This window comes from Boleophthalmus pectinirostris, unplaced genomic scaffold (assembly GCF_026225935.1).
Source record: "Boleophthalmus pectinirostris isolate CB_2022bp ecotype Guang Dong unplaced genomic scaffold, ASM2622593v1 HiC_scaffold_2, whole genome shotgun sequence".
NCBI classification, from domain to species: Eukaryota; Metazoa; Chordata; class Actinopteri; order Gobiiformes; family Gobiidae; genus Boleophthalmus; species Boleophthalmus pectinirostris.
The window spans coordinates 41,133,463-41,160,856 of NW_026571152.1; the positions used below are offsets into that span (position 1 = coordinate 41,133,463).

The 27,394-nt window shown below is 38.9% G+C and overlaps 1 protein-coding gene across 1 annotated transcript in view; it reads left to right on the forward strand.

Annotated features, from left to right (window-relative positions):
• The window catches only part of LOC110153628 (transient receptor potential cation channel subfamily M member 1), a gene marked incomplete at its 5' end in the record, with an annotated part of 43,419 nt that overhangs the window by 13,908 nt on the left and 2,117 nt on the right, over positions 1-27,394 (forward strand). Inside the window, 19 exon segments of the mRNA XM_055155918.1 lie at positions 8,693-8,765; positions 8,873-8,973; positions 10,473-10,646; positions 12,730-12,864; positions 12,942-12,962; positions 12,964-12,993; positions 13,910-14,050; positions 16,257-16,286; positions 16,366-16,658; positions 17,671-17,899; positions 17,987-18,115; positions 19,637-19,765; positions 19,841-19,969; positions 21,789-22,040; positions 23,396-23,588; positions 25,499-25,519; positions 25,612-25,756; positions 26,518-26,723; positions 26,897-27,029. Of these exon segments, the coding sequence (XP_055011893.1) occupies positions 8,693-8,765; positions 8,873-8,973; positions 10,473-10,646; positions 12,730-12,864; positions 12,942-12,962; positions 12,964-12,993; positions 13,910-14,050; positions 16,257-16,286; positions 16,366-16,658; positions 17,671-17,899; positions 17,987-18,115; positions 19,637-19,765; positions 19,841-19,969; positions 21,789-22,040; positions 23,396-23,588; positions 25,499-25,519; positions 25,612-25,756; positions 26,518-26,723; positions 26,897-27,029 (2,564 nt within the window).

Consider the following 27,394-nt stretch of genomic DNA (forward strand, 5'->3'; position numbering starts at 1 on the left):
TGGAGACGTTACTGCTTTGTCTGGTATATTTCACAGTACGGCATTAAACCATACGAGACCAAGTTATTGATTGATTAGTTTTTATTTTGAGTTTGTGCCAAGAAAAAAAACGTTAAAAACTCATGCACATACGACATAAACACTGTAAACAACAGAAAAGCACATTTCTCGAAAAGGAAGAAGAAAAAACTTGTATTATCCCGCCTCTGTTCATGACAAAAATGATGTGGTCGCATCTGGACACTTACATATAGTAAAATAAATAACAGACTATGCAAATTAAATATCATTTTAACCCAAGACCTTTATATAAAAACAAAAACAAAACCATATATACTTTTTTTTTTTTTAGATACCATGAAAGCAAAAAGTCTTTATAATTTCTTTTGAAGCTGTGAATATTTGGGCACTGCTACAGGTTTACTTACAAACCGTTTCACACACAGATACACACAAACACACAAACACACACAAACAAAAACAAACACACTGTTATGTCCCCTTTGCTCGGGGAGAAAAGGAAGTAACAATAAAAAAAAAAAAAAGGTTTAAGGTTTAACTGAAACTTGTGCATTTATTATTTACAGTGTAGGAAAAAGGAAAAAAAAAAAAAAAAAAAAGGAAAGTTCTGGTGAAAATAAAAAGGACTGAACCAGGTCTAAACTCAGGACTGAACCAGGACTAAATCAGGACTAAACTAGGTCTAAACAGGACTGAACTAGGACTAAACCAGGTCTAAACCAGAACTAAATCAGAGCTGAACCAGGACTGAACCAGAACAGATCCAGGTCTAAACCAGGTCCAAACAAGGACTAAACTAGGTCTAAACTAGGACTGAACTAGGACTAAACTAGGACTAAACTAGGACTGAACTAGGACTAAACTAGGACTAAACCAGGTCTAAACCAGAACTCAACCAAGTCTAAACCAGGACTAAACCAGGACTAAACCAGAGCTGAACCAGGTCTAAACCAGGATTAAACCAGGACTAATCCAGAGCTGAACCAGGTCTAAACCAGGTCTAAACAGGACTGAACCAGGACTAAACCAGAGCTGAACCAGGTCTAAAGTAGGTCTAAAGTAGGTCTAAACCAGGACTAAACTAGGTCTAAACCAGGACTGAACCAGGACTAAATCAGGACTAAACTAGGTCTAAACTAGGTCTAAACCAGGACTGACCCAAGTCTAAACCAGGACTAAACCAGAGCTGAACCAGGACCAAACCAGGAGAAACAAGCAGGTGACCGACCCTCCACCAAAAAGTTACACATTGCACCTTAAAAATGTACTCAAGATACCTCAGATTTATACTTTAATGCAGTACTTTACTTCTTTTCCTGTGTCATGTTCATCTCCATCTCCCTGTATTTCCCTGTATTTCTATTTTTACCAATAAAGCCTGACTTGTACATCGCCGGTGTCCGTTGTCATCTCCTCTGCTCCAATCCCTTGTGTCCATTAACATATTGAATAAACATAATCCTCGCCACCTTCTGGTCATTTCCTTCTTGTCCGTGTGTGTGTGTGTGTCCGTGTGTGTGTGTCCGTGTGTGTGTGCTGCTGGGCGTCGTATAATCCACGGCGGTCGCTCCGTTCTCTCTAAGTGCTGGCACGCACCCCGACCCCGACACGCAAACGCTTCATTTATGATCATTAAAGCCACATTTAGGCACATCTTCGCTGATTAATTCTCAGAAGTGTTGCGGTGAAGAATATGAGGCATTAAGAGGTGCAGGGCTTTCGTGTATCCGCGGGTATGATTAGTAGTTTAATGCCCCGTGATATTATCCGTGTATTTTTAGGTGGGAAAGAGCAGCCTTAGATCTGCTTAGAGCTTTTACTGTATCCACACACAGATGGCACATCACAGAGTCACAGAGTAAATCTCCTTAAAGGTCCTATATTCCACAAAACTCACTCTTGTGACCAGAGATCAGTGTTGGGAAGGTGACTTTTCAAATGTATTCCTCTACAGATTACAGATTACATCCCCCAAAAATGTAGATTGTAACAGAATCCATTAAGTTACTTCAAGTGAGTAATGTAATCTGAATACTTTGGATTACTTGATTTGCTGTAGAGAAACAAAGACGAGGAAATCGTCACATAAGATGTTTTGTCTGATAAAAAAAAATAAAAAGTCCAGACTTTACTGAACCAAATTAAAAAATATTGATTGATAGAAGAAGAACGTCCACACAGCAGGGTTTAGACCTGGTTTATCTGGTTTTAGACCTGGTTTAGACCTGGTTTTATTTAGACCTGGTTTTCCTTTTTCCTGGTTTAGACCTGGTTTTAGACCTGGTTTTTAGTTTAGACCTGGTTTAGATTCCTGGTTTAGACCTGGTTTAGATCTGGTTTTATTCCCGTTTTATTCCTGGTTTTTATAGTCCTGGTTTTAGACCTGGTTTTTAGTTTCCTGGTTTTTTCCTGGTTTTTAGACCTGGTTTTAGACCTGGTTTAGACCTGGTTTTACCTGGTTTAGACCTGGTTTAGTACCTGTTTAGAGTCCTGGTTTTAGTCCTGGTTTAGAGCTGGTTTAGTTAGACCTGGTTTAGTCCTGTTTAAGTCCTGGTTTAAGTCCTGGTTTAAGTCCTGGTTTAGTTTCCGGCAATGAGTGGAATTACAGAAAAAAAGAAAAAAAAAGCCCAAAATATGAAAACAGGAAAATCCCGCCATGTAATCCATTTATTTCAACAAAGTAACTGTAATCCAATTACCACTCACTGAAACAGTAACTGTAACTGAATACAGTTACTCATCATTTGTACTCTGATTACTTAACTCCGGTACATGTAATCTGTTACTCCTCAACTCTGGTAGGGATGTAACAATAACCAAAATATCGTGATATCGTATCATCAAAAGTGTCACAATATATGGAATTATTGTTTTATTGTACCAATACCTTATAAACATCAGGAACTACATATCCCATGATTCATTTCAGCGCAGACAACATGAAGAAATATGTTTTTATGTGAATTCTTGCAATTATGACAGTAATAGTTCACACCAAAAACATTGTCAGGGTGTTTTAAAAGCAAAAACGTGTCGCATCTCCAATTATATCACAGAATAAATATCGTATCTTGAGATGCACTTCGTGATAATAACGTACCGAGAGATTTGAACATCGTTACATCCCTACTTGTGAGCTTTAAGCCGTGTTATGTTATTTTCTCCTCAAAATCAGACCTGGTCTTGTGTTTGTTTCATTCACACATGTTTGAGTAACAGTTACGACCCCCAAGGTGAGTCCCAACATATTTAAAAAGGACACAGGAGTCAAAATAATATAGCTCTTTATTTTATTTATCGTTGGTTCTTAATTAAAATTTTTTTTTTAACGTTTTTAAAGAAATTTTAAAACCCTCACGAAAAAAAAACCCTAATGAAAAGTAATGAACAGAAAGGTGGACCTGGCGAGGCGGCCAAACAGAACAAACAAGGTGCGACACCGGGCCGACCCCGTACAGGCCGTAGAAGCCGGCGCCAGCGCCTGTAACTAAAGACAAGAAAAACCCCAAACCAACCTGAACCCAAAAGAAACACGAAAACAGGACAGACGCTCCCACCAGGTCAAAACGCGGGACTCCATTTTCCGACGGACCGATCAAGCGGCAAGTGAAGAAGAACTACTACAACGTGAAATGAATAACGATAAAACAATAAATTCCTCATTCACTATTCCTTAACAACAAATATAAAGACACCCAATTTAAAATTTTACACAGGCAGCACAGAACACCAGTTTTTTTGAGCAGGATAAACCCAAGTAGATCACCTTTATGTCTTAAATGTAAGGCAACAGATGGGACTTATTTACACTGTCTGTGGACTTGCCCAAAAATCTCAAAGTTCTGGCAATGTACAACTGAAGAAATAAGCAACATAGTGAAATTAAAACTGGTGAAGGATCCGGGTTGGTTTCTGCTGGAGCTGCCACCATTAAACAAAGTGGCAGACAAAAGTAAATTAAAATTAGTAGCTAAATTACCATTTCTGGCACGTGTGTGTGCTGTTTGATTGGATTCAAGAGAAGCCACCAACTGTCACCCAGTGGTATAAAGACATTTTTAGAGTCTTACCCATGGAAAGAGTCAGCGCAAAATTGAAAGGTAATGATGATTTTTTTATGGAGTTGTGTCGCCTCTGCTTGATTTCTTGCCCGGTGATCTCAGTATCATTAGGTACAGGCTCAGTGTTGTGGCGGGCGGTTGGTTTGCCTGTTTGACCGCGTCAGTGTGTCTTGCCTAATTGGGTTAATATGTAATGAGAAAAACTCAAACACATGCTCAGACTGCTCTTTGCTTTGTGTCTTGTGTTAAAATGTTGAAAACTTAATAAAATATGTTTTTAAAAAAAAACAAAAAACAATAAATTCCTTTTACTTACGTTTCCAACTTCTCCGTTCCTTTACTTTTCACGTTGTAATTCTTCTTCACTTGCCACTTGATCGGTCCGTCGGAAAATAGAGTCCCGCGGTCACTTCCGTTGCAGCTTTTGTTGTGTCGCGGCGTTTTGATGTGTCGCGGCGTTTGCATTAAAAAAGAGTCCCGCGGTCACTTCTGTCGCGGCTTTTTGATGTGTCGCGGCTTTATGTTCCGTCGCGGCTTTTTGTTGTGTCACGGCGTTTGCATTAAAATAGAGTCCCGCAGACAGTTCCGTTGTGGCTTTTTTTGGTGTGTTGTGGCTTTATGTTGTGTTGTCGCATTTGCGTTTGTTGTCACCCCTCTCGGCTTCCGTACCAATCAGCCCAAAGCGCAGAGAAATCAGTAAAGCCGTGCAACAGTTTGGGTTCTAGGAGGATAACAGCTCTAGTTCAGAGTTCTGACGAGTATTAAACTTTGTAATGGTGTTTTTGAACGTGTGTTGCGTTGGCGCTGAAAGCTTCTGCTGCTGGTGGAGGTGCTGGTCATGGTGATGGTCATGTTCATGTTGGTGCAGTTGACGTGAACAGTGTAAATGTCATTACGAGGTCTGTGTTAAAGTCAGGTGAAGCACGTCTCTGTCTGGCCTCCTTTAATCCTAAGTGCATCGACTGAACAGCTGGACGTCACAAACACATCCAGAGCACTTTACTCCGTTACGTAACAGACGAGCGCGGCACGGAGCGGCGAAGAGGTGCCATTTACCCTGACCCACTTTGAGTCAGGAGCACAGACCGAGTAAAGAAGTAGTGTGACCCAAATGAAGCTCACCGAGGCCGGCAGTTACAGGAGTGAACTTGGAGCCGGTTCCATGTTAGGAAAAGGAATTGATTTAAGGACAAAATAGTGAAATAAAAACACCAGGATCATGCACAGCGGAAAGATATGAACATTAAGATCAAAATAATGTGTTTTTTTCTGAGTCTGTGGTCATGACGTTGGGTAAACAGTTGCAAGTCCAGAGAATATGGAGAATAAAAGGTGAGGCAAGCTCGTCTTATATCAAGATTTTAAAGGCTTCAGACTACAACAACTTGGTTCTCCTCAGTCTCAAAACGTACAATAGCGTTTATGTTCTTGACAAATTACCCCAGCAGCATTCTTCAGTCAAAAAAAGTGGTATTAACGATGTCAGTAAAAATAATTCACAATATACTGTTAGGCAACTTCAAAAAAACATTAAGCGTGTTCTCCCAAAAATGACAACTGGAATCGATCAATTAAAAGCAAAAAGAATTTATTCCCTATTCAATACAATTCTAATACAGAGCTCTGGGTCAGATCGTTGTCCCTAACGGCCTACAGCTACACAGGACGTACATCAGACAATCTGAGCGCCGGTCCATCCCTCACCCAGAGTTATAATCCATCCATATTAATATGCAAATAAAAGGTTGAACAGGTAAAGCCTTGAATCCTCCTTGGAGTATCGCCGCTTTCCTTTCAGGGTCGGGGGGATGACAGCAGCCAAATATAAACCACAGCCAGTTTGTTTGGTTTCGTACCAGGCCGAACCATCTCCAAGGCTGCTGCTCGACAATGGATTTCCTTAAAACACAGGTGTCAAACATAAGGCCCGGGGGCCAGATCCGGCCCTCCAAGAGCTTTAATCTGGCCCTCAGATGATTTTCTACTAAAATATTTTAATTATATTTTCTATTAAAATCTTGTTAATTTTCTGTGGTGTTTATCACAGCAGCGTCTCCAGCGTCTCTGTACGTGGCCCCTCCCACCAGAGCAGCACAAATGAAGACTTGTCTCTTTCCAAACGCTCTTAAAGGACGATCGTTTTGACTGTTGACCGTGACACCCTCATCAGAAAAATGTCCAACATGAGAAAAGTGGAGCCGAGTGCAGGATTTTACAACAAAAATGGACTTATTCCTGTTTACAGACAAGTTCATGTTAAAACATTGTGTTAAAATAGCATTTTTTTTAAAGTTTCAGGTTGTTCATAATATTATAATATTTTGTAAAAGAAAGAGTTCATCAATTAAAAAAGATTTCTGTAATAGATTTGCATTTCTCTGCACAAATATTTGAACTTATTGCTATTTTTGAGGTTTATATGACATGAGTATTTTCTGATGCGGCCCCTGGGGGTCAAAGTAGGTTGGATACGGCCCCCGGACCAAAATGAGTTTGACACCCCTGCCTTAAAAAGACACAACCCTGCACAAAGATTACCTTAAAAACATACATGTTTCACATAGTGGTACCTTTAAACATAAGATTTCAGTGGTTAAGCAACTCAATATGTATTAGTCAAACAAATATATAATTTCAGTATTTGATGCATGCATGTGGTACACTCACGATACTGTATTACTTGATATAGTCTTCAATACTGCAGTACAAAGGCAAACGACTTCAACTCTCCAGAGTGTGAAACTGAGAAAAATTACGTCAAAGTTTGTTTAGTCCAGACAAACGTTTAATAGGTCGGGCTCCCAAACTTTGACAACTAGTCGCTATGATGAAGAAATATTTGATATGTGAAAAATACTGAGCTCAAAATTGCCCTTTGACACTTATTTGTCAGTTCCTGTTCTCTGCCTTTGTATCATGAGCCAAAAAAAAGTTTTCGTGTAAAGACAAAAGGCAGAAACTGACATGATCATTATTATTATTTGCTTCAATTTGCCCAAACTTCCATCCATTATTAAAAAAAAAACAAAAAAAAAACACCTCACCGAGCTCGAGTCATCACGGAGTTTGTTTGAAATGATCTACAAGAGTTTTGGATTTTCCATTTAGTTTAGATCAGAGTCGAGGAGCGACACTTACACAGTTAAACAGTTTTACACGAGCGACTTTGCAGTAAAGTGTGTACAGTATGAATAAATACACAAAATACTTTCACTTTAAAGATAATTGACGTATAATTAAATACAAAGGTTTATTTGTTTAAAGTGTTAAAACCGTGAGCCAAGGACACAACAAAAAGACGACTAGAGGTTGGATTTTAAAATAAAATCTATTTATGAACTAAATCACAAACAAAACACACACTGTTTCTGCCTTTTGTCTTTGCACGACTCCTTATTTTTGTCTCATGATACAAAAGCAGAGAACAGAAACTGACAAAATAAAGCCAAAAGGTCAATTTTGAGCTCAATATTTTTCACAATATTTATTCATGTGATAAAGTTGGTCTCAAATACAAACAAAATGACATAAAACATTTTTGCCTAAACATGATATTACGGCGTTCTGACTTTGTAGGGCAGGATAGGAACTTGCTTCTGTGGTGTGGTGCAACATAAAACAATAGTAAATGGATCCGATCAAACGGTAAAGGAGGGAAAGGGGCAGATTTTTGACATTCAAATGTCTCTTATTCAGAAACTAGAGGAACTATTGAAATAAGTAAAGTATCAGAATGTAGGAAAGAGTTACACTCCAACAGGGTCAAGTTAAACCTGTGATATTCTTTCAAGTTGTTGACACAAAAAATTTAAAAACTCATGTTCGGTAACGGAGGGAATGAAATATGCAGCACTTTTTGGTCAATAAATCCAAACAGTGATAACTCTTGGTTCTCACTTACATATCCTTAACAAACTGGTTTGAATATTTGCTTCATATAGTTTTCTACCATATGGTACAAGATTAGGTTGAAAAACCTCTTACTTTTTGACTCAAGATTAGGTTGAAAACTTTAATATTACTTCAAAATGAAAGGAAACTATTTCTATAAAATATTTCAGTCCTTCCAAGCAAATTTTTATAATTTTAAATACATTTAAAAAAAAAAAAATCATGTACCTTCATCAACAGTTCAAAGATGGAATAACACAAGATATGATGAAATACATCCATTTATTTACATGATTTGCAGGTCTTTGAAATTTGGGAAATAATTTTTGTTCCATGTTTCATACATGGTCTGTTTAAAACATATGGAACTTTAGAACCAAAAAAACTAGAGTACATATGTATCTGTTCAATACATTTTAATATCAGATGCATTAACTTGAATTTTTGGCATTGTTTACTTCTGCTTGACCGGACCCATATATAAATGATAAAATAAAAATAAGGCAAATAAAAATGGGAAAGGTGACATAGGTATATTCATCAGTCAATTTCATCTTTCATTGTTCATTTTTCTACCTGAAGAAAGCATAAAAGTCACATCCCCAATATTTAGAGAACAAACCTACAGACTACAGACTGTCTCACTTAGATTTAACATCACTGAACGGTCAAACAGTGGTTGGTTAAGTGTGTAATAAAAACAAACCTTTGCTCTTCAGATCACAGTGTTTCGAATGGGCTCAGAGGGACAGCAGGACATCGAAATGGCCATTCTGACGGCTCTGCTGAAAGGTAAACGCTCTGACTGTGTGTCTGCTGTTTTGTGTCTGATAAAATAGAAAACTGTGGTAAAACTCTGAATTCTGCGTCACTTATTTCACTTTATTTGTCTGCACCAGGGACAAACGCCTCCGCCCCAGACCAGCTGAGTCTGGCTCTGGCCTGGAACAGAGTGGACATCGCTCGCAATCACATCTTTGTTTACGGACATCATCTGCCAGTGAGTGTTTCTGAGACTGAAGTGAAGTGAAGTTTTAGTCGTGTTTGCAGTGACGGGTTTATCGACATGTGTACAGTCATCAAGGTCCCCACTCTCTTTCATTGACAGAATTTCAAAACTTTTCCATGACTTTTTCATGACCTAAAGTGAATTTTCCATAACTTTACGGCACCTACATGTGTAGAATTGATCATAGTTTCAGAGCTAAATATGAAATGTGAACTCTTTCCACTCACCTTATGGTTTGGGATTATAGTTTTTTAACATTCAAAATCCTGTCAGTGCATTTATTGTCGTCTCTTTTAAACAAAAAGGTGCAGACGTTCAGAAATAAGTTCTCATGAGGCTATTATGATTAATAGAACGCTGTAGTTGTGCGAAAGATACTAAAGTTTCATGATTTTTCCAAAACTTTCATTGAATTTACAAAATTTCATGACTTTTCCAAGCCTGGAAGATGACATTTTCAATTTCCATGACTTTTTCCAGGATTTCCATGACCATGGTGAACCCTGTGTCATATACAGACTTTTGAGCCAAAGCTGCGCAAAAAAGATGTTCCTCCAGGTCATAATAAAATACTGTCACATTTAATTAACCTATTGTAAGTTCATCTCCATTATGTTCAGCTGCCAAAAGAAAAAAAAAAGGAAGAACTAATTGCAATGTTTATGAAAAGTATTGTGACTGGGTCTAAACTATTAGTCAGTCTGGCGCCACCTTGTGTCTCCGCTCAATTTCATTTCTCTCCAGCGACTAGGTCAAGAATCAGAATACACTAGAAGAGAAGTGTCAAACTCAACTTCAGCAGCCACCCCATTTCAGCACCATGCTTCTACATTGAGGCATAGTATGGTTGGTTAGCCAGGCTGGTGCCACTAGACGGTTTGTAAGAACCCTGGAAGTTGTAGACCGCGCACCGACCACCAAGTCATGACGTCAAACTCGTGGCCTCTGTCTGTGTCCCTTTTGTGGAACAGCACAACAGTAAACAAAGCCGTCGAGATGGATGTAGACGAAGACAGACATTCTGTGTTGGCAACGATTCCACAGATCGAGGATTTAAAGCCGGAACAAAGAACATTTGGTGAATTTTATCAAGGGGAAAGACGTTATTGTTCTTCTTCCTACGGGATTTGGAGCATTACAAACGTCACGACCAAACAGCAGCGATTGGTTAAATATAAAAAGTCCCCGCCTACCGTCGAGCGAACGAATCCTAATGCTGCGAGGTCACACGGTTTCTACGAAGTGAAACCAGCTGATGAATCAGGCTAGAAAACAGTAAGAGACAAGAAGAAGACAGGTAGACGAGATAGATATTCCTCAGCAAAGAACAAAATATCACCTAAATAACTTTTTGTGTTTTGATAATTGTGCCAAACTCAAAATTGCAAGGAAAATAAGAACAACTATTGGTTAAGAAAACAAACAACAGACTGTCAGACACTTCTTTACCGCCATTTGCTCTCTGTGCCTAATTTAAAGCCTTTGTGTAGCCCGCAGGTGCGCTCGCCGCCACCACCACCACACCAGCCCCTCAGGAGAAACAGAAGAGTCCCGCCACCGCCCCCCAAAGCAAAGCCCGCGCCAAGAAGGGCAAAGGCAAAGGCAAAACCAAACCAGAGCCCCCGGAGGAGACGGACCCACGCAAACTGGAGCTCATACGCTGGGTACGTGATCAAGATAGATGTCATTTTTTCATATATGTAAGTCAAACCATTACATCATGATATTTACTGATCATTATTGTGGCAGATGAACATTATGCTGGTCAATATCAATGATTTAAAGGTTCTATATTACGCAAAATAAACACACCTGAACTTTTAGTCATGTTGGGCTCTTTGTTCCAACTCCTGGTGTGTTTTGGAGGAGGTGAGTGGTAATTTTCCAGCTCCTTTTACCTTTAGTTCAGTGGAGATTGGGCTGAAATCATCCAAATGATTCAAATGAAGGCGTGTGGAGTTTAAAAACACAATGGAGCACTTCGTATATTACCACGTGACAAGAGTGTTACGAGCTCTTTGCTTGGAGATGAGGGATGCAACGATAAAAACCCAGATGTATTAGGCTGAAGTAAAAAAAAAGTGGTTTATTAAATTAAAAGAGTAAGAAAGAAAAAAAGTAGTGATGAAAAGAAAAATACTAGATACAGTTAAGGGTTTCAAAACAAAATTAATTAATCATACAACTACGACAACTACGACTACTACTACGACTACTACTACTACGACAACTACTACTACTACTACTACTACTACGACAACTACTACAACTACGACAACTACTACTACGACAACTACAACTACTACTACGACGACTACTACAACAACTACAACAACTACTACAACGACTACTACAAACTACTACAACGACTACTACAACAACGACTACAACTACTACAACGACTACTACTACAACGACTACTACTACTACTACAACAACTACAATAACAACAACTACAACAACACAACAACTACTACAACAACTACTACAACAACAACTACTACAACAACTGCAACTACAAGAACTACAACTACTACAACAACTACAACAACTACTACTACAACTACAACTACAACAACTACAACAACTACTACGACAACTACAACAACTACAACAACTACTACAACAACAACAACTACTACAACAACAACTACAACAACTACAATAACTGCAACTACAAGAACTACAACTACTACTACTACTACTACTACTACAACTACTACTACTACTACAACAACTACTACGACTACAACAACAACTACTACGACTACAACAACAACTACTACGACTACAACAACAACTACTACGACTACAACAACAACTACTACAACTACAACAACTACTACAACTACAACAAATACTACAACAAATACTACTACAACTACTACAACTACAACAACGACTACAACTACTACAACAACTACATCTACAACTACATCTACAACTACTACAACTACAACTACATAACACAGTGTACATTAAAGAGCTATAACTTCATCCTTTTAAATTACATCGTTGTATTAAAGACATATTGTGATTAGGGTTGAATATCATTAAGAAGTTGCAGATACATAACTCAACACATACGCCAAGATACGATACATATCTCGATATACTGAATCGAAAGTTCCCTGTGTTTCAAATTGATTTAATATAAAATAACGGCTAAATCATGGTTGTGAAACTAAACGTTTCTGTTAAACCACTTCCTGTGCAAAGTTCATAAGAAACACAAACATTTTAATCATCAGAACAGTGAAAATGTCAAATGTGTCGCATAAATGAGTTTCCTTCCTCTGAACAAACAACAAAACTGTAGCTTTGTAACAAAATAATTTAGTAAAATACACCAAAAAAATATTCTTGGCGATATATCGATACTGCAGCCCATGATAAGTACTGTATCATCATATTCATAACAAAAAGATATATCGATACTACAATAATTTTTGCACAACCCTAATTGTGAGTTAAGTACAGATTTTATGTAATTTGTGCTAAAATTACTACACGACGCCACCAAATCCTCCGTGTATCAACAATTAAGGAAATACAACTAGAGGACGAAGAAAATACAGAGCAGGTGGCAGTGAAAATATGCGATTAAAGATTGTCAAACATGCACAAATCACTCCAAATACAATGTCCGGTGAGTAAATAAGAAGAGGAAACAAATGTAAAAGCTCTGAAAAGTCAATTTTGCAGAATAGGTCTGTTTTAATGACTCTCTCTCCATGCTCCTCTCAGGTGAACTCTCTGGAGCAGGCCATGATGGACGCTCTGGTCCTGGACAGAGTGGACTTTGTGAAGCTGCTTCTGGAAAACGGAGTCAACATTCACCACTTCCTGACCATCCCCAGACTGGAGGAGCTCTACAACACGGTGAGCAAACGCAAAACTCTGACATACTAAAGAAAATAAAAGTGAAGATGAAACTAATGTACTCATGTTTTGTGTAGAAACTGGGCCCCGCCAACACCCTTGCATCCTGTGGTACGAGATGTAAAAAAGGTAAACTTAAAACCATTTCAGTCTTCGTGAGGTCTGTATGAACATTATTCTGACACCTAAACAATCCCATTCAACCAAGGGAATAGGCGAGTTTCAGCTGACGTCATTGTTATTAAAAGCCCGCGTTGCTGCTGGGAAATATTTTGGTCGGAGGCAAGAAACACGGTAGCGTCAAACACAGTGCGTAACCTCGCGTATTTCTCCCCGATAATGGTAAATTCCTGCTGCATTATCGGACGCACAAATAGAAGCACGGAAGAAGGAAAATGTCTTTTTTCGTATTCTGAGTGAAAAGAACCGCTAACGGTGAATTAAACAACTTTCAAACATCCGCAGAGCAAACGTAGAAGATCCTAACAAACCGTGGACTCCAACAAGTTCAACAACACATCGAGACTCTTGGAGGTTTTCATCTTTTCTGCTGTGAATGGCCCAGGAGTTTCCACCAAGTCATTGTGGATATCGCCCAAGTGAATATTTGTCCAGGTAGTTGGTGATTCTGACCAGAAATTTGGTTTGGTCCAGGTTTTGTCGGGGTTGAAAAGGGTGATTTGTCGTCCGTCGATGTTTATGACCAATTTCTGGTCACATGGTCTCGGGTCCTCTGCCGTTAGAGTGGATAAATAACCGGGATCAATACCCTTTACGTGCTTTCTTGCTCCGTCCATCATGTTGAATTAGTGTTTCTTGCCGCCGACCAAAATAATTCCCAGCATGCAATGCGCGCTTTTGTCAACAATGAAACTCGCCTATAAATAGGAAATAAGGAAAAACAAAAACGTGGGTCCAGAAAGATGAAAAATGAGGAACACTACCACAGCGATTAACGATTTAAAATATTATATCTTTTGAACGGTAAAAAGTCTTCAGTGTTAACAGGAAGCTGAAATCCATGAATCTGTATGTTGTTTTTCAGGGGAATCTTCCTCCTGATTATCAGATCACTCTGATCGACATCGGGCTGGTCCTGGAGTATCTGATGGGCGGAGCTTACAGGAGCAAATACACACGAAAGGCTTTCAGAAACCTCTACAACACTCTGTATGGACTCAAGAGGGTAACGCCAAAATTATCCTGTTTCAAAGAATACTGTGCTTGTGGGTTACAGTTTTAATCTCTGACCCCCGTGGATCAGAGTCCTGCACCGGGTCGGGTATCTGCAAATAGTCACTGAAACGGGTGGGTTTTAAGGTTCTGGAATTTTTACAGGGGGGTAGTGATCACACAGAAGTGGGTCAGGTGAATCAAACGAACGACAAACGGGAGAAAAATACTTGATGCCCCCTGGACGTCTGTTTTCCTGGAAAGTGCCATTTCCTGGTCTTTTCCTGGAACGATGGACCAGACTGAGAGAGACTTTAGTGTTTTTATTACATAAAACCATCAGCAGAGGAGATCGGCTCAGTGACTATGTTCCGGTCCAGTCCTTTCCAGTCCTGGTCCAGTCCTGGTCCAGTCCTGGTCCAGTCCTGGTCCAGTCCTGGTCCAGTCCTGGTCCAGTCCTGGTCCAGTCCTGGTCCAGTCCTGGTCCAGTCCTGGTCCAGTCCTGGTCCAGTCCTGGTCCAGCCCTGGCGATCGGCTCTGCAGCTGCGGTGTATATATTTATAATCCACTAATGACATGGCATAGTGTTCTGGTGTAGTCCTGGTGTAGTCCTGGTGTAGTCCTGGTGTAGTCCTGGTGTAGTCCTGGTGTAGTCCTGGTGTAGTCCTGGTGTAGTCCTGGTGTAGTCCTGGTGTAGTCCTGGTGTAGTCCTGGTGTAGTCCTGGTTTAGACCTGGTTTAGACCTGGTTTAGACCTGGTTTAGACCTGGTTTAGACCTGGTTTAGACCTGGTTTAGTCCTGGTGATTGGCTCAGCAGATTATAAATATATAGACGCCGCAACTGCAAATGACACGTGGCGTAGGTTCAGTCCTGGTTTAGTCCTGGACTGTTGGGCTGTTGGACTAAAGGGCTGATGCAGATTTATCACGGGCGCAGGCGGGTAACAATGGTAATGGGTCCGGGTGGGTGCGAATTTAACTTTGATATATTCACGAGTTCAAGGGCGGGTGCAGGTCTCCATAAATGGACCCATGTAAGGACTGTGCCGTGGATCATTATAATCTGGACGTTTTAAATCACAATACTGATCTAAAATGAACAAAAAAATGTACGCCGACTTCAGCTTCAGAAAACTGCGGTGCCCGATGTGAGCTGACGTTGCCGTAAACGTCACAACAAAGAGTCGGCCCCTCCTGTGGACAGCTTTTCATTTGTGCTAAAGTGACTGAACGAATCCTACATGTATCACAGATTAAGACTGAAGCGCGTGTGATGGTGAAAATGGGGGTTGATCAGCAAATGCTTCTTGAAAATAAGCGATTAAAGATGATTCAAACTTGCACGAATCACTCCACATACAACTACAGAGAAAAGTAAATGAGAAAGAAACAATAACCTCACGATTAATGAAAACTGAGAAAAGCTTCAAAGTATTTTCATTTAAATTCATTATTACATTATTGTGGCAGATCAAAAGACTGATATAGAACAAAAAAAGTGACTTTATAAAGTCATTTTTGTTTAACAAATGTCTCCAAATTGGCTGTTGAGTCCAAGCATGAATGAAACTGTTTGCTGTGATAGCAAAGACGAGGAAATCTGAACACAATAACTTTTGTCTACTTAAAGAAATAAAAAGTCCAGTCTTTCCTTCATATTAAAAATATTATTGATATAGAAATGCTTTATATATGAGATACTTAGCTGGTTTAGACTGGTTTAGACCTGCTTTAGTCCTGGTGTTAGTCCTGGTTTTAGTTCTGGTTTAGAGCACAGGAGGAAGCGCGGTTTTACGCGAGAAACGTAATCACGGGAGCACGTCAGTGTCTGCACAGTAACAACAAACGTGGTCCGCGCGTTCTCAGGTTAATGTGGGTTGACAAACGTGTTTGTGTTTGTTTGGGTGTTTGTGTGAGTGTGTTTGTGTGTGTTTGTGTATAGGACAGTAGTGCAGACATCATGAGTCTACAGGTTGTTTTCACCAGTGACATTTAAGTTGTACGATTTTATATTTGTTATTGTCTTTTATATTTCACGTCGGGAGAAGAATTTAAGACACAAATGTGTTTTTAACTGCTGCTCTGTTCTACTGGCTCTTCCAGTCCATTTGACTGACAACGTTAACAAGTTTACAAGTTTTGTAGAATAGATTTGCTTTAAGAGTAGATTTTTTACACCAATGTCAAATCAAAATATTCATGTACTTTGTCTTTCACAGCCCAAAGCGCTCAAACTTTTAGGAATGGAGGTAAGATGTTCAAAATAAATCAAAACCAGTTCTACTTTTGGTTCAAACTCGACAATAACCAACACATTTTTTTTTTCAGGATGACGAGCCTCGAACAAAGGGTAAAAAAAAACCAAAGAAGAAAAAAGAGGAGGAGGTGGAGATCGACGTGGACGACCCGGAGGTGTGCAGGTTCAAGTTCCCCTTCCACGAGCTGATGCTGTGGGCCGTGCTCATGAAGAGACAGAAGATGGCGCTGTTCCTGTGGCAGCGCGGGGAGGAGGCCATGGCCAAAGCGCTGGTGGCCTGTAAACTGTACAAAGCCATGGCCCACGAGTGTTCAGAGAGCGAACTGGTGGACGACATCTCCCAGGACCTCGAGAACAACTCCAGGTAGACCAGATATGCTATGAACAGTACAATATATATCACCTCATTTTCATATTAGGGCCCAGTCAAGCAGAAGTAAACAACAAGGCCAAAACTTCAAGTTAATGCATCTGATATAAAAATGTATTGAACAGATACATATGTACTCTAGTTTATGAAACTGTTGACCTTTTTTCTGTACCATTTTTGGTTCTAAAGTTCCATATGTTTTAAACAGACCATGTATGAAACATGGAACAAAAATTATTTCCCAAATTTCAAAGACCTGCAAATCATGTAAATAAATGGATGTATTTCATCATATCTTGTGTTATTCCATCTTTGAACTGTTGATGAAGGTACATGATTTTAAAAAAAAAAATGTATTTAAAATGATAAAAATTTGCTTGGAAGGACTGACATATTTTATAGAAATAGTTTCCTTTCATTTTGAAGTAATATTAAAGTATTCGGAAGAAAAAAGCGACAAATTATGTAAAATCCTGCACCTTCTACTTGTTTGTACAATTTTCCCTCCGTTACCATGACCTTTCTTAATAAAAAATCTCATGAGTCAAAAAGTAAGAGGTTTTTCAACCTAATCTTGTACCATATGGTAGAAAACTATATGAAGCAAATATTCAAACCAGTTTGTTAAGGATATGTAAGTGAGAACCAAGAGTTATCACTGTTTGGATTTATTGCCCAAAAAGTGCTGCATATTTCATTCCCTCCGTTACCGACATGAGTTTTTTAATTTTTTGTCAACAACTTGAAAGAATATCACAGGTTTAACTTGACCCTGTTGGAGTGTAACTCTTTCCTACATTCTGATACTTTACTTATTTCAATAGTTCCTCTAGTTTCTGAATAAGAGACATTTGAATGTCAAAAATCTGCCCCTGTTTCCCTCCGTTAACACTTGACCAGACCCATATTCCACAGTATGGCATCTCCACAGATACTAGTGTGTAGCAGACGTTCACCAGAAAACATTTTAAAACGTTTTTAAAGCCCACTTGTTATTCCATTCCAGAGAGTTTGGGCAGTTGGCGTACGAGCTGCTGGACCAGTCGTACAAACACGATGAGCAGGTGGCCATGAAGCTCCTCACCTACGAACTGGTGAACTGGAGCAACTCCACCTGCCTCAAACTGGCCGTCGCCGCCAAACAGAGGGACTTCATCGCCCACACCTGCAGCCAGATGTTACTCACAGACATGTGGATGGGCTGTCTGCGCATCGGAAAGAACCCCGGCCTCAAGGTGTCCCTTTAGTTCAAAATCAGTTCCTTTGCAGATACAGATACATTCTATTTTTATAATGTTTTCATATTTACATTATTCTTTCAGGTTATTCTGGGGATCATTTTTCCTCCTCTGATCCTGCTGTTGGATTTCCGAGTTGGAGACGACGCGTATCAGGCAGGATCAGGGATGGACGACGGGAAAGAGAAAGACGAGGACACAAAATCTGGAAAGGTTTGTGTGAAAGAATTTTGGGGTCTTTCCATAGACTGTATATAGCCGTCACATTTCAAATTGGAACGTGAACATGGGCGTGCATCCCAGCTCCATCGACTCCAGCTCCAATTCACTTTCTATTGGAAAAAACAGCGTCTGTAATTCGTCTCTCTCCAACTTCTGCTGTCAGACTCCTCATTTTGGTCTTTGAATGTTCGTATTAACCCGCTCTACATGATCCTAGTGTTTTTATTTTTCTATTTTGTCCATAAATCAAGACGTGAACATTATAGGAGACAAATGAGAAACCTTCTTTCCCTAAAGTTGCTGCTACTAGCATTAGAAAAAAAGGTTTGATTGACTTCTTGGGTTCTTTTTAAGACAATAAAGTAGGAAGTCCAATTACCTTGATAACATGTCAACATGGTAAATACCGTATTTTTCGGACTATAAGGCGCACTTAAAATGCTTTAATTTTCTCAAAAATCAACAGAGTGCCTTATAATCTGGTGCACTTTATGTATTAATTCTGGTTGTGTTTACTGACCTTGAATCGGTTTTATGTGGTACACGGCGCTCAAAAATCTGTCAAAACGTTTTAGTACGACTTCGGTAAACTACAAAGTCGCACCGCTTGATGGACTGTCGAAGCGTTATTGTGTAGTAAATGGTCACATTTTTCTATAGTGCTTTTCCACCTTCAAGGCACTCAAAGCGCTTTACAACAAGGAACCACTCACACATTCACACACCAGTGTACACAGACAGTGGGGGCAAGGTGGGTTAAGCGTCTTGCCCAAGGACACAACGACAGCATTCATTTGTGGGAGCTGGAATCACACCAGCCAACCTGTGGGTCAGTGGATCTGACCGCTCAACCGATGATGGAATTTGGACAAACGCTCTACCAACTGAGCTACTGCCGCCTCCAGTAGTAGTTCTGTCGTCAAGAGCCTCACGGAGTCCGACAGAAGCTGAACCACATCAGCGCAAAAGGAGCGAGCAGTTTTTTTTTTTTTTTTTTTCAGGGCTTATAGTTTATGCAAATGGCTCATGTGGTTTCAAGTTTAGTTTCTGTAAAATGTAAACAAATGTGCAAAGCTGCATGAAACACATTAGTACTCAATGTATATTTGTTTTTTATTTCCTACTAGAAGGACTTACATGATCCACCCACATTCACATTCATAATCCACATTCACCAAGACAGGGATCTGCCAATGGACTGCCTGGGCTAAGGATCAGTCTCAAGTGTTTGTTTCGATAAATGTGCCTTATAATCCGTGTGCCTTATAGTCCGAAAAATATGGTATGTCTCGCTCTGATTGGCTCTTTGGTTTGGAATTCCAAATATGAAATGGAAAATATGTTTCCAAAATTCACAACTATAACTTCCTGCCTCGATGAGCTTCAGTTGACTGGAGCCGAACGCTGTGGCTGACATCACGCTCCCTTAGTCCACTTCTTTATACAGTCTACGGGTTTTTGTTTTGGATTTTTAAAAGGTGACATTTTCAACAATTATCTGTGTTTTATTAGGAACCTGCCGATGCCACGTCCAGAAGAGGAGACGAGGAGGAAGGAAGCACCAAAGTCCGGAAGATCCCCATTGCCAGACGATACTTTGAGTTTTATGACGCACCATTCACCAAGTTCTGGTTCAACACTGTACGTTTCCTACAACCAGTAAACGAAATCCTCACTCTTCCTTTGAGAACAATAACAGTTATATCGCCTCCACAGATTTCCTACCTGGGTTACTTGATGTTGTACAACTACATAATCCTGGTGAAAATGGAGCGGTGGCCTTCGATTCAGGAGTGGATTGTCATCGCGTATATTCTCACACTTGGTACAGAGAAAGTCAGACAGGTAAGAGCAAACGAACCCAACTCAGCTGTTCAAATCTAGTGTTTAACAGGTCTTATATTCACAAAATTAACTCTTGTAAACTTTAAGTCATGTTATAATGCTGTTCTCTTGTATATAACTGATATATCTGTGTTTATATTACGATTAGGGATGTGCAAAAATATTGAAAATATTGATATATCGTATCGTTTAATGTGATGATACAGTATCGATATCGTGGGCTGCTGTATCGATATATCACCAAGAGTATTTTTTGGTATATTTTACTCAATTATTTTGTTACAGAGCTACAGTTTTGTCGCTTGTTCAGAGGAAGGAAACTGGTTTATGCAACACATTTCACATTTTCTCTGTTTTGATGATTAAAATGTTTGTGTTTCATATGAACTTTGCACAAGAAGTGGTTTGACAAAGACTTTTAGTATCACAGCCTTGATTTATCCTTTATTTTTTATTGAACCAAATCGAATCAATTTGAAATATATCATATCGAATCGAAAGTTCACTGTATCGAGATATGTATCGTATCATAGCCTATGTATCGAAGTATGTATCGTATCAGCAACTTCTTAATGATACCCAGCCCTAATTACGATATTTGTTTACTTACTGTGCATACATTTATATCAATAAAGTCTATGGCTACGTTCAGACTGCGACCTGAAGTGACCCAAATCTGATTTTTTTCAAATGTGACTCAGGACACTTGGATCTGTGCCCCTAAAACCGATACATATCTGATCTTTTGACATGCGACTTCAGTCTGAACGGTCAGGTCACATTCATTCCACCTACACGTCAGGCTCAGAGTCTCGTCAATGGAGGGAAAGCGAGGTTAGAGATTTTAGTAATACTTGTTGGGATCGCTGTGTTCAGGACAAATTGGAGGAGTCTTATCAGAACAGGGCGGTTTTTGAAATGATTTCCAAAGAAATGTCCTGAGCGCGGCGACAGACGGTCCTGGCTCCAATGTCAACGAAAAATAAAGAACCTGCGAGACAAATACAAGGAGTCTAAAGAGTCAAAGCGACCGTGGACGTGTAACCCGTCCATTTTACCAAGAACTGGACCAGATTTTGGGAGACAAGCCCAGAGTTTAGGCGACTTCTGTGTTATGTCGTCGTGTCCTCCAATGCTCATGCGGGACACTTTTGGGGCGTTTAAAGTTCACACTGGAGATCACATACAAGTCGCATTTAATTGTGAATGTAAAAATGACATCGCAAAAAAAAACAAAAAAAGATCTCACAAAAAATTACGAATTGAGCATTAAACCCTGCAGTCTGAACGTAGCCCAAGTCTAAGTTGCCTTCTCAGAAACAGACCTGGAGTCGTGTTTTGTTTCATATAAACATTTGAGTAACTTAAAAACGATCGTTTTTAAGTTAACATCTCCTTTTACCTTTTGTTTAGTAGAGTTTGGTAATTCCAGGGATGAATTTGTCCAAATGATTCTAGCGAAGGTGTGTGGAATTTAAAAACATACTAATACTAGAGAACTTCCAATATCACCACATGACGTCACAAGGTGGAATTGAATGTTTTCCGTTTGAGAGAAGAACTCAGCCTAAATCTGCGGGGTTTGTGTGAATGAAACAAAACAACTACAGGTCTGTTTGTGATGAGGAAACTACACTAAAATATAGATCAGAAAACAGGGGCCTTTAAACATTAGAAGCCTAAACTTTTTTTTTTTTGGCCCCAAAAATTGTGATAAAATTTATTCGATTCCTGAATTTGCAGACAATAATTTCTGATATTTATAAACTGATGAATCTGGGTAGTAGTTCCAGCCTTAAACATCCGTGTGCACGTGTAGATCCTGATGTCCGAGCCGGGGAAGCTGAAGCAGAAGGTGAGTGTGTGGATGGAGGAGTACTGGAACATCACGGACCTGGTGGCCATCTGCACGTTCCTCCTGGGCCTGATGCTTCGCCTGCAGCCTGAGCCGTACATGGGCTACGGTCGGGTCATCTACTGCATCGACATCATCTTCTGGTACATCCGCGTCCTCGACATCTTCGGAGTCAACAAGTATCTGGGGCCCTACGTCATGATGATCGGCAAAATGGTAAAAACAACAGGTTATATTTGTGTCTGCGCGCCAAAAAAACCCTTCTCTCTGTTACTTAAAGTCAGTGGATTTATTAGTGAATGAACACTTCTTTATTAGTTTAAATATTTTCATTGGTTACAACTTTTTTCTGCAAAGTAAGGTAGAACATTTTTGTTTCTTTCTCTCAACAATTTTGAAAACTATTTTGAGATAATTAAAATGATCTGAGTGAGGAAAACAAATCAAAATCAGAATTAATATTTCCCAATAATTTTACACCATGTAGCTTTCTCCATGGAGATGTTATTGCTTTTTGTGAAGTTCCACAATCTTGCATTAAAATTATCCATCTTAGGGATGTGACAAGATCTTCATTCCACAGGAGCTCGTGAGATAAAATTGCCACAAGATTGAGACACATGAGAAAAATTATATTGAGATTTTTTTCCATTTTGTCTGCATTTAAATATGACAAAAAACAAAAAATAAGACTCAAAGACTGGGAAGTTAAATTTCGTACAAGGCTTTAGTTACAAAAAACTAGGTCTACATTAACAAAAAAAGTTAAATACAAAAATGTTGGACCAATTCTGCAAATGGGATCACACTTTTTTTTTTTTTTTTTTTTTTTAAATTAGAGATTGAAAATCTCATTTTGTTTTGATCTTGTGGAGAAAAATCTTAAGTGTCTGGTCTCGTTTAGTCAAAAACTGTCCTGTCGTCTATGGAAGCAAACAGGAGGCAGGTTACAGGTCAGACCTGTGGAGATGCAAGCCTGTTCACTATGGAAGATAATATGTTCCATTAGATTTTGAATTTTAAATACCACTGACTTTTTCACTTTGAAACATATTGAAAAAATACACTTAAATTTTCAGTAACTAATATTCAGAATAAAAATTATTCTAACATCTTAAGAGTTAAAAAAAAAAAAAAATCAAAATAAAAATCATGCAAATTGCGAATTTTGCACTCTTGGCTTGAAATATTTTGTGCTGAATATTTGCAGTAAAAAGGTGATTTTTTTTTTTTTTTTTTAATACTGTATTTTAAAACACTTTGAAAATGAACACTTAAAATTCCAGCAACTAAAATTCAGATAAAAATAATTCCAACATGTTTTTTCAGAGTTAAAAAATTCAAAATGAGAATTTAAAATCCATTTTAAAATCCAAAATCTGATTAAACAAATGATCTTCCATAGCTCACAAACAATACACTGTACCTGAGCAAAAACAGCACGTTTAATTGAATAAATGCAAGAAGTTTAACACCATATAACAAGTTACATATCGCACATGAAATCACGTAGACTTTTACATTGAACCGTACAATGCTTGCAGAACTGAACGCTTCTCCTCTTCCTTCAGATGATCGATATGATGTACTTCGTGGTGATCATGCTGGTGGTGCTCATGAGTTTTGGAGTGGCGCGTCAGGCCATCCTCCACCCGGACGAGGAGCCGACGTGGCGTCTGGCACGAAACATCTTCTACATGCCGTACTGGATGATCTATGGGGAGGTTTTTGCAGACTCGATAGACCGTAAGACTAGAATTCATAGTAAGATTTGGTTTCCTGATTCTGGGCAGATGATCCGTGTCATTTCCATCAATAATACGAAAAAAACAGCACTAAAACTGATCATCTGCCATCTGGTCATTTTCTGTTCAATTTAAATACAACATGTAATTATTTTCATTATTAAAAAGGTCCTATATTACATAAAACGTACTCTCGTGAGCTTTCATGTTCTAATGTCGTTTCCTCCTCAAAAAACAAACCTGGAGATGTGTTTTGTTTCATTCACACATGTTCGATTAACCCTTTATTATGACTGTTTACGTCTCCAAAGCTCAAAATGTTCTGTTCCATCTTGTCCAGTTTAAGTTAACAATAACCTTTAATCTTTAGTTCAGTACAAATTGGAAATTTCCAGGAGCTGAAATCATTCAAATGATTCTAGTGAAGGTGTGTGGAGTTTAAAAACACAGGAGCACTTCAGTGTTATAGTCAAGATTGCACTAATCGAGACCAAGACTAGTCCAAGACCACAGGGTCCTGACACCAGGACAAGACCAAGACCGAGACCATGGCCCATCGAGACCAAATCAAGACCATCTTTGTCATTTTCAACATTTATTTGTATTTTACAGTTATTTTGGCACAAATATATAAATATCCATGTTTTTTGTAAATCTCCATTTGCTCTGATTAATGTTAATTTAGGCCTAAAATAAGCCAAGCAAAATTTACCGCACTGAAACGCCCCTTTTTTGGACCCTGACCCACAGTTTGAAAACCCCTTCTTTAATCCCATTCCACTGGCACTTTACAGAAAAAAGTGGGTAGGATTTTTAAACCTTCAAGTTCCTGACTGGAGTTACATTCTCTTACTGGTTTTGCAGTGGGATTTACCAAACGCACGTCGTGACAAATACAGATGCATTTGTGCAGTTTTATTAGGCAAATTGTTGCGGTAAGAGGTTTATTGCCGACAGCAGCGGCCGTAATGAAATATGATCACACTTGTTGGGTATCAGACTTTGAGTCCGAGACAAGATCGAGTCCAAATGCGGTTGAGTCAGAGACGAGACCAAGAAAAACAGTACGACGACACTATGTATTACCACATGACATCACAAGATGGAACAGAGCATCTTCAGTTTGAGAAAAGAACTCAGCCTAAATGTGCAGGGTTTGTGTGTTAAACATGTGTGAATGAAACAAAACAACTCCAGGTCTGTTTGTGACGAGAAAACAACATTATAACATAAACCAGAAAACAGTGCAATATGGGCCCTTAAACCTCACATTAAAGCTAATAGTTCTTCTAATTTTTTACTAACAATAGACTAAATATTGGTCAGATTATCCACATTTGACCCTACTGACTGTTAGACATAAGTAGAATGAAACTAAACCTGATCCAGTCTAACAATAAAACTGAGCTAAAGAAGCATAAACACATCATAACTCCATAAGACTAATACAAACAATATTCATTTGTCATTAAAAAGTATAATATGTAGGATTTTAGGATAGAAATGTTTATGTACAAATCTGCAAACAAATCTGCTCTTTTCCATATTTTTTTTTAATGTTTTAGGCCGATGTAAAGAAAATAGAATCCTACATATTTTACCTTCTTTACAACTACAGACTTAATCTAAAGCTAATCTAACTTTTATAACCACATAATTTTGTTTAATTTTGTTTTCACTGTTGCCCATAAAGTTGGAGTCATATCTACATTTTGTTTTGAAACATCTAGTCATGACAGTGACCAACTCTGAGCAGAATGAGACCTGCTCTAGTGAAATTACTGCTGTGAATAGATCGTTTAAAGCAAAAATAATTGCACCTCTATAGGCAACAGTATATTTGCTCTGAAATAAAACAGTATAAATGTGAATTTAATGCTTTTGAATCTTTCTCTACGTTTTCTTGTGTTACTTGGGGATTCGTACAAGTCTACGCCATGGAAATCAACCGTGAGTGTTTGTTTAAATAGTTAAAATGTTTAAGTCTGATAAACATACGAGTGACACAAAGACGTACTGTCTGACGTGCCGTCCTCTTGCAGCCCCTTGTGGTGAGCATCTGTATGACGAGGACGGGAAGAAGCTGCCTCCGTGTATCCCTGGAGCCTGGCTCACTCCGGCCATCATGGCCTGTTACCTGCTCGTGGCCAACATCCTGCTCGTCAACCTGCTCATCGCCGTCTTCAAGTGAGTCTAGTCCTGTTTCATGTTACCTACGCCACATAAGTAGATAGTATTTCTCAATATCAGTAAAAATTTTAAACCTTTATGTCAGGGAATTTGAAATATTTCATATTCTGAAAGTTTTAAACACTGTTGGAAATCAAATTTGTGACCTAGTGTTGGTAAACCTGGTTTAAATGTCCTTAGTGTCCAGGAAGTAGATGTGGTCGACCAACCAAAGGCACATAGACAAAGAGGCATATTTACTATAATTGAGGAAATCCAAACTTTTAAATATGTTAAAGTTTGTTATTCTTTTAGCAAAGATCTGAATGCATCTTGTAAACGTAGGATACATTTGCAACCCTCTGTATAGTTTAAAGTGCATTACGTTGCCATTTTTTTTGCAAAATAATTATCAAACTTTTGTTGACCTCTAGATCAGACCTGGGCATTGTCCTGCTCCAGGGCCACATAAGGGTCCTTTGGTTGACTGACCGGCCCATTTAAGCTCATATGGAATTACAAAAAATAAAGATTTTATTATTTTACCTGTCATTTTTAAATGACATTTTTCTGTTTATTAAAAAATAAATAAATATAATTAATATTATGCAGAACTGAGTTAAGCATTTTGGCCTAACACTGCACAATATTTTGTGTTTCTCACATGGCTCTATAGAAAAAAATAATTGCCCACCCCTGCTCTAGAGACACAGGATATCTAGAAAAGTTGGTATTTAGAGTTCTGTTTTATTAATTGTGAACTCTTATATTTCCCACAGCAACACATTCTTTGAGGTGAAGTCCATCTCAAACCAGGTGTGGAAGTTCCAGAGATACCAGCTCATCATGACGTTCCACGACCGGCCCATTCTTCCTCCTCCCCTCATCATCCTCAGTCACCTGTACATCCTCCAGAGCCGACTGTTCAGGCGCTGTGCCAGGAAGAGACAGGAGGGGGAGCTAGACGAGAAGGACCGCGGCCTCAGTGTGTATATTGTCTACATTTACACTTTTACAATCAGCTAGTGTAACTTTACTGTTCAATATGGTCTCAAATCTACACAGATATTAGGTCCACTGTCAAAAATCCAAGAACTTTTGGATGGTGATCAGAGCACAGACTTAAATACGTGATGATATCCGTTTGTTTCTTCCCAGAGCTGAGGTTGAATCCTGAGGAGCTGAAAAACCTGTACGAGTTTGAGGAGCAGTGTGTGGAGGAATACTTCAGGGAGAAGGAGGACGAGCAGCAGTCGTCCAGCGATGAACGCATCAAAGTCACCTCAGAGCGGTCAGTTTTTCTGAACATCTGAACAGATTCCTCTGGTCTCACTGTAGACTGTATAAATGGACATGGCTAACCTGCTAGTCTTCCCGTTCCGAGGAAGTGAGCATGTATCATCACTCCTCTCTCTGTAATCATTGTCAGAATACCGTATTTTCTAGGTTGCACCAGCCAAAAAATGCATAATGAAGAATTAAAAAAACAAAAGTCAAATTATTTTGGGGAAAATTTATTTTATAAAAATCAGAGACCAGGAACTGATATTTCCTGTTGAAAGTCAAATTCTAGGAAAAAACAATAGAGAGAGAACAACAGACTTAACGTCACATATGAACAGTTCTTCAGATAAACTATAACATAAACAACAGAAC